Genomic DNA, 13306 nt, shown 5'->3' on the forward strand with positions numbered 1-13306 from the left:
GAAGCAGTTAAAGGAACAGTCCACCGTACTTCCATAATGAAATATGTTCTTCTCTGAATTGAGACGAGCTGATCCGTACCTCTCCGAGCTTTGTGCGACCTCCCAGTCAGTCAGACGCACTGTTACTCCTGTTAGCAATGTAGCTAGGCTCAGCATGGCCAATGGTATTTTTTGGGGCTGTAGTTAGATGCGACCAAACTCTTCCACGTTTTTCCTGTTTACATAGGTTTATATGACCAGTGACATGAAACAAAGTTCAGTTACACAAATTGAAACGTGGTGATTTTCTATGCTATGGAAAGTCCGCACTATAATGACAGGCGTACTAACACCTTCTGCGCGCTTCGACAGCGCATTGATACCTTCACTCAGGAGTTGTACCATTATAGTGCGGACTTTCCATAGCATAGAAAATTGCCACGTTTCAATTTGTGTAACTGAACTTTGTTTCATGTCACTGGTCATATAAACCTATGTAAACAGGAAAAACGTGGAAGAGTTTGGTCGCATCTAACTACAGCCCCAAAAAAGACCATTGGCCATGCTGAGCCTAGCTACATTGCTAACAGGAGTGACAGTGCATCTGACTGACTGGGAGGTCGCACAAAGCTCGGAGAGGTACGGATCAGCTCGTCTCAATTCAGAGAAGAACATATTTCATTATGGAAGTACGGTGGACTGTTCCTTTAAGAAACAAAGCAAGAAGAAAAAGGAGAGAAATAACATGAGATCATGGGATGATCAGTAAATAAACACAGATTTGCCGAATTCAAAACAAAATATCCATACAGAGAATAATTATGGAAAAACACACCAGTTTCCCCACAGGTTTTCTCCCAGCTATTTTTGGAGCCATATTATAAAGTAACCAGATTTCTGAGAAGAAAACCGGGGTCATTTTCGGTTCAGCAGTGGAAATATCATTAAAACATCTAATGTTTTCATCTTTGTGATAAAAAGGTGCAATATTTCTGGTTTTCATGTATTTTGATCATGCATTGCATAAAAAGTGGCATTTTCCTCACTGAGTGCACTGTAGGCCGATTCTGCAACTGCTTTAGGTTTACATTCATTAAAGACAATGTGAAAATCTCTGGTATGGGTACATAGTTTACATTTATAGACTTAAATTGTAGGTGAGCTGAAATAGATGTTTTAGATTTATGAAAGTAAATATGTTAAATTAATTATCATATCTGCCACTAGTAATGGACAATGTATTTAAAAATATACAAAACACACTACACAATATAAATAAACAGTTTACTTCAATACAAGCAATTTTAAGGTATGGTAATATTATTATTATTATTATTATTATTATTATTATTGAGGATACATATGATTCCCGATCTCTTGTAGCCTAAATTGTAGCCAAAGCTGAACTGATGGCCTCACCTAAATGAGTAGCCTTAATCAAACCGTGTAGTGTGCAAAATGTGTAGTCCGCTACACATCACAACAAATTATACAGATTACTGACACTTTGGTCACATTACCATAAGCCTACAGCTTTACATAGCCAGCTACTCTATGGCATAACACACCAATTTGTGTGTAAGTTAGCTTATGCTGTTTAAACTGTTAAAATTTTAGCTCAGCTGGATTTCTGTTACAGCAACGCTACATCTAGCAACAACTTCAGCTGACTGATTGGCGCTCACTGAGCTTTCTCCTGCTAGCATTGGCTGCAGTAGGCTACGGTTTATTAGGTCAACCGCTACATCTCATTGCAGTGTGACAAGCAATGTTATGTCATATACAACATCGCAAAATGTAGCTTACACATTTAAAGGCTAAATAACAGATGACAAACAATGTCACTTAGGCCTACAAGAAAAGACTATGGTTCACCTGTCCAGGAGCGAATGAAGTGGTCTGTCAAAGCTGAATAAATGACTTGAGTTTAGGCAAAGATTATAGCCCTCTGCTAAAACAGTTGTTCCTCAGGTCAACCAAACAAAATGCTGGAAAGGCTATGGCCAGACGTGTTCTAGAACATCTCTGCTATCGGCCTGAGCCCATCTTAAAGTGATCCACAAAACAATATGTGAGGCGTCTGCTGAAATCTGGTAAATGTTTCAGTATGTTTTTTTTTTTTTTTCGGGTTTGTGGTCATGGTTAAAAATGGGGACATTTCCAGAGACAGCTCCAGCTAGGGACAGTTTAACAGCATAAGCTAACTTACACACAAATTGGTGTGTTATGCCACAGAGTAGCTGGCTATGTAAAGCTGTAGGCTTATGGTAATGTTACCAACATGCCAATAATTTGTATAATGGCCCTCATTTACCAATCAAACATAGAAACCAGGTCCAAGTGTAGAAATCAGAATATGGCAGTGTTCATGTGTGATTCATGAAACATTCCTATCTTGCCAATCACGGCATAAGACTGATTGGTCACTGATAAATGTGGCATCTGTAAATCATCGTCATTTAAATATCACACCCTAAATATTCTCGGTTTAGAGTCTGTGCCCAAGACTTTCCAACATGGAGAGGTGTGATATGTTCAAGAATAAACATTTCTCCACCCTCCAAATAGAAGCTCAAATGTCCAATTGAACAGATTATTTATACAACCCCGATTCCAGAAAAGTTGGGACAAAGTACAAATTGTAAATAAAAACGGAATGCAATGATGTGGAAGTTTCAAAATTCCATATTTTATTCAGAATAGAACATAGATGACATATCAAATGTTTAAACTGAGAAAATGTATCATTTAAAGAGAAAAATTAGGTGATTTTAAATTTCATGACAACAACACATCTCAAAAAAGTTGGGACAAGGCCATGTTTACCACTGTGAGACATCCCCTTTTCTCTTTACAACAGTCTGTAAACGTCTGGGGACTGAGGAGACAAGTTGCTCAAGTTTAGGGATAGGAATGTTAACCCATTCTTGTCTAATGTAGGATTCTAGTTGCTCAACTGTCTTAAGTCTTTTTGTCATATCTTCCATTTTATGATGCGCCAAATGTTTTCTATGGGTGAAAGATCTGGACTGCAGGCTGGCCAGTTCAGTACCCGGACCCTTCTTCTACGCAGCCATGATGCTGTAATTGATGCAGTATGTGGTTTGGCATTGTCATGTTGGAAAATGCAAGGTCTTCCCTGAAAGAGACGTCATCTGGATGGGAACATATGTTGCTCTAGAACCTGGATATACCTTTCAGCATTGATGGTGTCTTTCCAGATGTGTAAGCTGCCCATGCCACACACACTAATGCAACCCCATACCATCAGAGATGCAGGCTTCTGAACTGAGCACTGATAACAACTTGGGTCATCCTTCTCCTCTTTAGTCTGAATGACATGGCGTCCCTGATTTCCATAAAGAACTTCAAATTTTGATTCGTCTGACCACAAAACAGTTTTCCACTTTGCCACAGTCCATTTTAAATAAGCCATTGGCCCAGAGAAGACGTCTGCGCTTCTGGATCATATTTAGATACAGCTTCTTCTTTGAACTATAGAGTTTTAGCTGGCATCGGCGGATGGCACGGTGAATTGTGTTCACGGATAATGTTCTCTGGAAATATTCCTGAGCCTATTTTGTGATTTCCAATACAGAAGCATGCCTGTATGTGGTGCAGTACCATCTAAGGGCCCGAAGATCACGGGCACCCAGTCTGGTTTTCCGGCCTTGACCCTTATGCACAGGGATTCTTCCAGATTCTCTGCACCTTTTGATGATATTATGCACTGTAGATGATGATATGTTCAAACTCTTTGCAATTTTACACTGTCGAACTCCTTTCTGATATTCCTCCACTATTTGTTGGCACAGAATTAGGGGGATTGGTGATCCTCTTCCCATCTTTACTTCTGAGAGCCGCTGCCACTCCAAGATGCTCTTTTTATACCCAGTCATGTTAATGACCTATTGCCAATTGACCTAATGAGTTGCAATTTGGTCCTCCAGCTGTTCCTTTTTTGTACCTTTAACTTTTCCAGCCTCTTATTGCCCCTGTCCCAACTTTTTTGAGATGTGCTGCTGTCATGAAATTTCAAATGAGCCAATATTTGGCATGAAATTTCAAAATGTCTCACTTTCAACATTTGATATGTTGTCTATGTTCTACTGTGAATACAATATCAGTTTTTGAGATTTGTAAATTATTGCATTCCATTTATATTTACAATTTGTACTTTGTCCCAACTTTTTTTGGAATCGGGGTTGTATTTGGCAGCCAGAAAAGTAGCATCATAGAAAGTCAGAAAAACGCAGTATTGAAATCACTGCTGCAGTCAACAGCATTGCCATCGACAACTGAAATCCAGCTGTTTGATTATTTAATTTATATATCCATGAGATATGTAGCCTATATTCTGTCCATAATAATAAGGATATAATAGCTTATATCGAAAATCTTTAGATGTGGGTGAAGAAACAATTGTTAGATCTCAAAAAAGCCACAAAAATTATACAGTTGTGGAGTTTCTTATTTCCTCATTTTCATGATGTTTCAGGCAGCAGTGGTGTTCAACCTTCAGCTAGACAAACTGGTCTGGAGCCACCCACAGAGCCAAGCAACCACAAGCTGTGAGAGAGAGCATGTGCCTGGTCAACTTTATTTCATTTGTTAATATACATCAATTCCTGCATTTCACATCCGTAACACATTCCAAAAATAGTTGGGACGGGGAAATTTAAGGCTAGTGATGAGGTAAAACAATTAAACAATGATGTAATTTAAAACAGATGATGCCAACAGGTGATTGTAATCATGATTTGGTACAAAATCGATATCCAGGAAAGGCCTAGTCTTTAAGGAGCACACTGTAAAACCCAATAAGGTCACTGACCTCAAAAATTTTATTGAAACCAATTACGTAAAAATTTTTGAGGTAAGTAACTAAATTTTTTAAGGTAAGATTTCTTAAAAATTACACTATAGTTACACTTAATTGTAATTTTTAAGAAGTCTTACCTTAAAAAATTTAGTTACTTACCTCAAAAATTTTTACGTAATCGGTTTCAATAAAATTTTTGAGCTCAGTGACCTTATCGGGTTTTATAGTGCAAAGATGGGCTAAAGATTTCGAGTTTGTCAACAAATGTGTGAGAAAATTATTGAAATGTTGAGAAACAAATGTTCCTCAAAGAAAGATAGGAAGAGATTTGAATATTTCACCCTCTACATTGCATAATATCATGAAATGATTCAAGGAATATGGAGGAGTTTCAGTGCACAAGCCTCAGCTGAACACCTGTGATCTCTGATCTCTCAGACGGCACTGCATCAAAAACCATCATTGATCTACAGTATAGCTGATATAACCACATGGGCTCGGGATTACTTTGGCAAATCTTTGTCAAGCTCTACAACATGGAGTCACATCCACAAATACCAGTTAAAACTTTACTGTGCAAAACAGAAACCTTATGTTGACTATGTCCAGATGTGCTGTTGACTTCTCTGGGCTCGGAGGTATCTGGAATGGACCATCACACAGTGGAAATGTGTATTGTGGTCAGACAAATCAGTATTTCAGGTCTTTTTTGTAAGAAATGGACACTGTGGGCTTTGGACCAAAAGTGAAAAGGACCATGCAGACAGTTACCAGCAACAAATCCAAAAGCCAGGGTTTCTCATGGTATGGTGTTGTGTCAGTGCCCTTGGTAACACACTTCTGTGATGGCAGCATTAATTCAGAAAAGTACACTGAGATTTTTGGAGCAGCATATGCTGCCTTCAAGATGATGCCAAGATGAAACAGTAACTTTTTTCAAATCTGGTTCAATTGTTAGCGAATGACCATAATGGCAGTTGGACATTCATCTTTCATACAAAAACCTCAGCTGGAGTCGTCACTGAACTAATTTGTCACAGTATTTGTGTTAACACTATTTACGATGTTAATAACTATTTTCAGGAGTTAAAAAAATACTACAATGGCCACTTAAACCATACAATAATTATAATTCTTTGTTCATGGACCAATAAAGTAAAACAAAACTGGAAAGAGGGTTATATTTTTGTATAAATATTAAATCTTGAGACACAGCCCAGGCCTCTCACTCCAAAAGATCTATTTAAGAGGTGAAGTTGGATGCAGTGAGTTGATCAGCAACAGTGGGATTGTTCTGTGTTGTATGGTGATTTAGTTCACTGTGACTGATACTGTGAAGTGATGATCTGTACAAAGTTATGCTCCAACAGCAGAACTTCCTGGGTGTGGCCTTCTAGAAATGTGTTCCCTCATGTGTAAAGTTCAGCACATACAGCAAGCACTATTATACAGGATCCTCACAGAGCTGTGTTCAGAAATGGCTCAACTATACAACTTCCTGTACATAGTGAGATACATCCCACTGATTCTCACTGTCACTACAGGTAATTAACTTTCATCAGATAATTAACTGTATTCCTTAATACCCATGTTTTAAGCATAAATTCTTGAAATTATTGTTTTTGGTTTGTTTACAAAAATACTTCATAGATTTATTTCTTTATGTTCCTCTTTACAACAGGCAGTTTCGCTGATAAAATGTGGCCGACAGATGAAGATGCCATTGTCAGGAAAGAAACAGACACTGTTACTCTGAAATGTTCATTTGAGTCAGCCAGCGAGTACATTTTGCTTTACTGGTACAAACAATATCCGGACAGCGCACCACAGTATTTACTGTATAAAGGCGCAAGATCAAGATCAGGTTATGATAGCACTCCTGCTGATCGTCGATTAGAGTCAAAAACAACCAGAGACTCCACTGAACTTACTATCAGAGGTCTAAAGCTCTCAGATTCTGCGCTCTATCACTGTGCTCTTAGAGATGTAGCACAGTAATACAGAGTCACTGAAAGCCTGTACAAAAACATACAAATGTTAAACAGGAAGTTTCTAAAACCTCATCAAAGAGACTCTCTTTACCAAATTGTTATCAGTTAACTACACATACACAAAGGTTGTGGTAACATCTGCAGCTAAAAGTCAAAGCAAATTAAAATAAAGAGGGTTTAAATGTGGTGCAACTTTAAACAAGGACACATTTTCCCTGACTCTAAGCTAAATTTCTCCCTAGGGAGACCAATAAAGTTACTTTACTTTACATTTATCACAGTAAATTCACAAATCGACATTTTTCAAAAATGTTTTCCTGACATTACCAGAGCCGTTGTGTCAGGTGTTGTTGGTGTGAACTACTCTGAATTAAAGGTCCTGACCTTTTTTGACTAGTTTTCCCCCCAATACACAGTGCTCAATTTTAATCAATTAATTCAGTCATTCATTATGCATGTACATAAAAATGTATGTTATTTTAGCACTGCTTACATATACACACACACACGTGCTTACTTTCACATATCCCGCTCCCCCCCAACATATACACACTGTCCCTTCACCCATAATTCAAGGCCCAAAACCCCTCCAAATCTCCCCCACCTACCCTCCTCTATCTCATATGCACATTCATTACCCCTAATCAACCCCACCCATCCTCCTCTATACAGCAATATAGCTCTTGTTTATCTTTGTCGAATTTGTCTCCATGTGTTCTGTTACATCTCTTTGTTAACATATTAGTAGTATTGTCCAGCCTTTGAAATTGTTGTTAGTTACGTCAGTGCGTCTGTTGTATGTCATGTGTATGTATTGATTTGTTTCATTCTGTCCTTTTTACTTTGTATTTGTTTGTATTTGTTAGCAAATAAATTTTGAAAAAAAAATGTATGTTATTTTGCTGGATGGGAGCTCAGGCAGTGGCCTTTTACAAAGATGAAATGGATGAATAATAAAATGGCAGCAGTACATGCATACAATCATTCAGATAGAAAGGAACCTGAAACAGACATTTCTAAGCCAAAGCTTATTCTTGACTTTCCCCTACAATATAATTATCACACCTCCTGTAAGCCCTGTGATGACCTGGTGACTTGTCCAGGGTGTACCCCGCCTTTCGCCCGTAGTCAGCTGGGATAGGCTCCAGCTTGCCTGCGACCCTGTAGAAGGATAAATCGGCTAGAGATAATGAGATGAGATGAGACACCTCCTGTAGATTTGTTTACTTTATCCATTTGTTTGTGTTTTCAGTCTGTGAATTGTGTATAAGTTGTAATTGCAGTTGATTGTGTGCCTTACCCACTTCCACCTTCCCTGAGTCAGTTAATCCTTTCCTTTACAAACTCGAGTCCCTCCGTCTCTCATCCTGATACACATCACAGTAAATTCACAAATCTACATTTTTCAAAAATGTGCTGCTAGCAAAATGATGTGCAGACAATAATTTGTGAACTAATTTAATATATTTCTGCCCACCAAGATTTGTTTTGCTCGTTAACAAAAATTATAGTGTATTTTAGCAATATAAGGGGCATAGCAGTTCAAAATATACTCTCAAAATAAATATTCAGTTGGATGCTTTTGAACATTGCTGGCTGTCTCTAAGTTGCTCTGGACATACAAGCATATTATAAACCACACAGAATTACAATTATTAGTTATTATTGCTGAAGCTATTTGTTGTCTGAATGACTCAGTATGCTTCTCAAAAGCAAACTGTAGGCAGGTATTAAATGGGGGGCAGAGTTCCCTTACCTTGGTTATAGAGTATGTAAATGGAAGTAGAAATGAGATGTGTTTAATGTGTTTAACCCCTGTTACATTGTTAGTTTTTGATGTAAAAAATAAATACATCCAAAATAAAAGTCAGATCAATCATGCCAGATCTTATTCCACCCATTAATGTGATATAGAAACCATCAAAATCAATGTGAAAAACAAATAGAAACATTTTAGGGGGAAAAACTTATAATAACCTGGTTGCTAAGTGTTTTTTTTTCTTCAATTTGAGAGATAAAATTGTGTATTTTATATTGAAGTGAGTAATAAGTGCATACACTCTAAGAAAGGATGTGTTAAAACTAAGACAAACTGTTAACTTCTTACACATCAGTGGTTGAGTTTTGGGACAACGCTTGTTGTGTTAATTTTGACAGTGAATGTGTCAGGAAGGTTAATATGAAGACGTGTAAACTTGTAATATTAATACATTATGTGCTGTATAAAACAAATAATTGGCCCTCATTTATGAATTGAACAAACTGGGCGTACGGTCATTTCCACGCGAAGCTCGGCATTTATCAATGTGAACGTGAGCGGAGTCTTTGATCAAATCTCATGTCAAGTCTTACCTCAGGTATGCAAGTACTGAAACAGTGCAGATGTGTCGTACAGCACAGTAAATCTGGCTGAGTGGAGAAGTGTTATTAGACCATATATACTGACTGGCATCTAAACATATGCAGCCACATATTCATCACTTAAAATATGGAGCATATGGAAAAATATCACATTTTGTAAAGGCCTTCATTGACTATGAGCTTGAATTTGGTCGCTTGTTGATGGCAGCGCTGTTGACCACAGCAGTGAGTTCTTTTCATACTGGTATTGGATCCGCACTGGTTTCTACATTAGATTGATAAATGAGGGCCATTGTGTTGAATGCTGTGAACAAATACACAGGTTGTGTTAATTTTAAAACTACACATAACTATGGGTAAAACAGCTGACATTAATACAAAATGTGTAAATTGAAGTGCTACACAATTTGTGTAAATCTTCCACAAGGAATTTTAATCTCCACTAAGAACATTTGATTAATTAAATAATTTCTCTGATTGATTTGAAAATACATGATAACTGGGCTTGGTACTGGATGGAGAATGAAAAGTCAAAAGTAGGAACTATTAAAACACAACACCTTTGTGTTGGCTTCCACTGTTCTTAATCCAGAAATGTAACGGCTAAATCTGCGTGAACACTACATTTCATTTCATTACATTCATTTCATTTCATTTCATTTCATTTCATATACCGAGGTCATCACTGTTCTGATACACAACTCTGCTGCAATGCACATCTAGATTCATGATTTCAAACTTGCTGATGGCACGACAGTGTTGATCCTCATTAGCAAAATGATGAGTTTACATACAGAGAGAAGGTGGGCAGTCTGAGGACTCGTGTAGAAGCAACAACACCTGGACATAACAGCAGATCTTATTTTTGACCTCAGGAGGTCCCACAGTGGTTAATGTTTGTCTGCTCATGTGATCATGGGATTCTACGAGTCTTGGGTTGCACATCACTGAGGATCTCATCTGGGCCAAAATAAATCCCTGCAATGTCTTAATTTCCAGGAGGGACTGTACCCTTAGTACATTCATTCCATTCATGGGATCAACAGAGAGCATCCTGTGCAGCTGTACCACTGTACCACACCATGAACAATTAGACAGAAAGCTTTACAGAAAGGTCTACAGGGTGTGTGGTTGAGACCAATTCTGAACTTGAGTGATGTAGCTGAGGCTCTGTACGAGTTCAGGGTTTTTTGTCAACTTCAGTTATTTGCTGTAATGATTTGTGAATTAAAAAAAAAAATGACTTCATTTTCACAGCAACACATTTTTCAGGGTAAACTGGGACATTGTTCATTTCAAGAGAACAAAATAAAACCAAACCAAACAAAAAAAAAATCCTTGGTGTGTAAAAGTCTTTTCTCTTTCTCCACAAGATGGCATCGTCAGTTATCTTATTGTGGCCCAAACACAAGGACCCTGCTCACGTCCCTGAGAGATTTCAACTTCTTTGATTATGAATACTGCTTTTCACAATAATATACACTCTCTTCAGTCATGCATAATACTTTTATATGTAATACATTGAAAAAATACACAGAGATTGTACAGATAAAGAAAAGAGGCCTTTATTTGTCACATATACATTCGAGCATAGTGAAATTCTTTCTCTGCATTAAACCCATGTGAAGCAGTGAACACACAACATCCCCATAGCAGTGGGCAGCTGCACTACAGCGCCCGGGGATTAATTGAGGGTTCAGTGCCTTACTCAAGGGCACTTCAGCCATGGATGTAGAGGGAAGGGAAAATGCTGTTCATTCACTCTTCCCACCTACACATTTTTCTGCTTGTCCAGGGAATCAAATTGGTGACCTTCTCTAACCTTTAGGCCGTGGCTGCCCCAGAGATGTGAGATCTTATTGCAGTTGTGTTCTAGTCTTGATTCTGATTATTCAATCAAGCTGAATAGTATAATTGTCAACTCTTCATCAACAAAATGACTTGTTTCTCTGAATTAATGAAGAAAATTGAAATTGCAGTCAGACTATAAATACAATTTGTTAATAATGTGTGATGTGTAATATATTTGTCTCCAGCATGGACAAGCACATTACAGCTGCAGTGAATAAAATGGGCTCTGGACAGGTTCACTTGTAATGGTGGCGCTGGTGGTGTTTGTGACTGGATAATGTAAATGTTCTATTTTGCTTCCACAGTTTCATGTTAAAATGATAACTAGCAACCAAGAGATTTATTATTATTTTTTTTTTAGTTTCCAGGTTTATAAAGCAGAACAATCATATTTAAATTATATGAGGTGAATTCATGAATTAATTAATATTTATTCATTCATTACTTGAAAGAAAGAAAGAAAGAAAGAAAGAAAGAAAGAAAGAAAGAAAGAAAGAAAGAAAGAAAGGCCAGGCAGAACACTAGGCTACAGGGAGGAAATAAGAAAGGAAATAAAACATCCAGTCTCTCTCTCTCCTTAAGACCTCATGGCTTGCTGGAATCTTTCATAGTATGACCAAGAGCAGCAGCTGGTTTGTTCCTCACCTCAGTGAAATAACAGGTTTTGTCATTACAAATTCCATAAATCATTGACATTATAATAACAATAGTAATAACTTATACTATTTTTTATCATGACATTTATATATTTTTACAGATTAGAATGACTGATTTTTCATAATTCCATGAATTCTGCTGACAGTCGGAGTTGAAGACAGGTTCCCCATGTGAGGCTGAATGTAAAGCCAGGATGCTTCAGTACGAATCAACAATCTGTCAGTAACAATGGTGACACTGTCATGTGGTGCTGTGGGCTGGAGCTTCATGAACCTTTATGATGTGAACATATCATAGTACAGAAAGAATACTTTCACTCAGCTGAGACCATTCATCATGTTCACTGTTATATTCATGTGTCTGTGGCTTTCACTCGGTGAGTTAACTTTGACCTTTTGTTATTGCAGAAATATTAAGTGTTGAATTAATGATTTATTCGTCTGTGTGGTGGGAAGAAAAATCAGAATGTGGGTCTGACTTATGTCATTATGGCTTAATTGTTTAATGTATAAAAACATTATGTTCTCTTCTCTATGACAGGTGACTCCATGGCAGATTCAATCGAGCCACGTTTCACTCGTATAGTTATAGATGAAGGCAGTGATGTTACTCTGTCCTGCAACTATGAAGCAAGTCGTATCTCAGACTACCTACACTGGTACAGACAATATCCAAACTCTAAACCTGAGTTCCTTCTGTATATCTTACCAAGTCAACTCCAAAGTGACTCTAACTTACCACGTCTCTCTGCTGAAGTTGATGAAAAGAATAAAAAAGTGGATCTGCTCATCTCCTCTGCTGCTGTATCAGACTCTGCACTATACTACTGTGCTCTGCAGCCCACAGTGACAGGAAATCCAACTGCACTGTACAAAAACTTTCACACAGTTATGTTACACTGAAGGCTGATCAACTTCCAAAGTTACATAATTCCAGATGAAATAATATCAATGATATAACGAGTTAAAATAAATAAATGGGGGGTTCAATAGGTCAATAAAATACAGTATATATTCAGTATCTCTTGGCTCGATCTCCTGCTATACTGTAAATAAATAAGACATGTCTAGGGTATTTACATGAAACACCAGGATATTTAAATAATACTTCAGTGTCTTCTAGGAAAACAAGGAGGATGTAAGAAAGCAAACATGGCTATTATAAAGACACCGGCGTCTATCAGTAGACACAAGACGCATCTTCAATTGGCCTATAAGCTTGTAAGTATGATCTCCCAAGCCAAGTATAGATCTTTAACAATTTATTTGGGCACGAGCTCTGTTAAATGTTTTGATGTTAGGAAAAAAAAAGTAATAGCTACATATCTGTACTAAAAAAGAAGATAAACCCAACCTTACAAGCTGCATATAGGCCTACTGAAACAAACTACTTACTTTAGATGAGCCTGTTAAACATGTCCCTGGCATCTTATTTGTTTGTATTTTTCATTCTTTTTTAAGTTTGGTTTTCTTCATCACTTCACAGTAATCACTTATTAAAACTCATGCAGCAAACCTAAGTCTGAATTCAAGACACTGGCATCTTCATGAACCGTGCTGAGAAACACTGTGAGAAACACTGGGGTATTTACCATTGCACGCGAGTCAGCAGCAGTGATAACCACGTGATGCTGTCCAACCAGTCA

General features: G+C 37.6%; 1 gene segment (V, D, J or C); it reads left to right on the forward strand.

Annotated features, from left to right (window-relative positions):
• The first annotated feature begins 6278 nt into the window (after window positions 1-6278).
• Window positions 6279-6799, forward strand: LOC132883881 (T cell receptor alpha variable 14/delta variable 4-like). The segment is given in 2 exon segments: window positions 6279-6345; window positions 6483-6799. Coding segments are annotated over 2 exon segments (384 nt in total).
• Window positions 6800-13306: the final 6507 nt, after the last annotated feature.

The sequence above is a fragment of the Neoarius graeffei genome, chromosome 1 (genome assembly GCF_027579695.1).
Source record: "Neoarius graeffei isolate fNeoGra1 chromosome 1, fNeoGra1.pri, whole genome shotgun sequence".
NCBI classification, from domain to species: domain Eukaryota; kingdom Metazoa; phylum Chordata; class Actinopteri; order Siluriformes; family Ariidae; genus Neoarius; species Neoarius graeffei.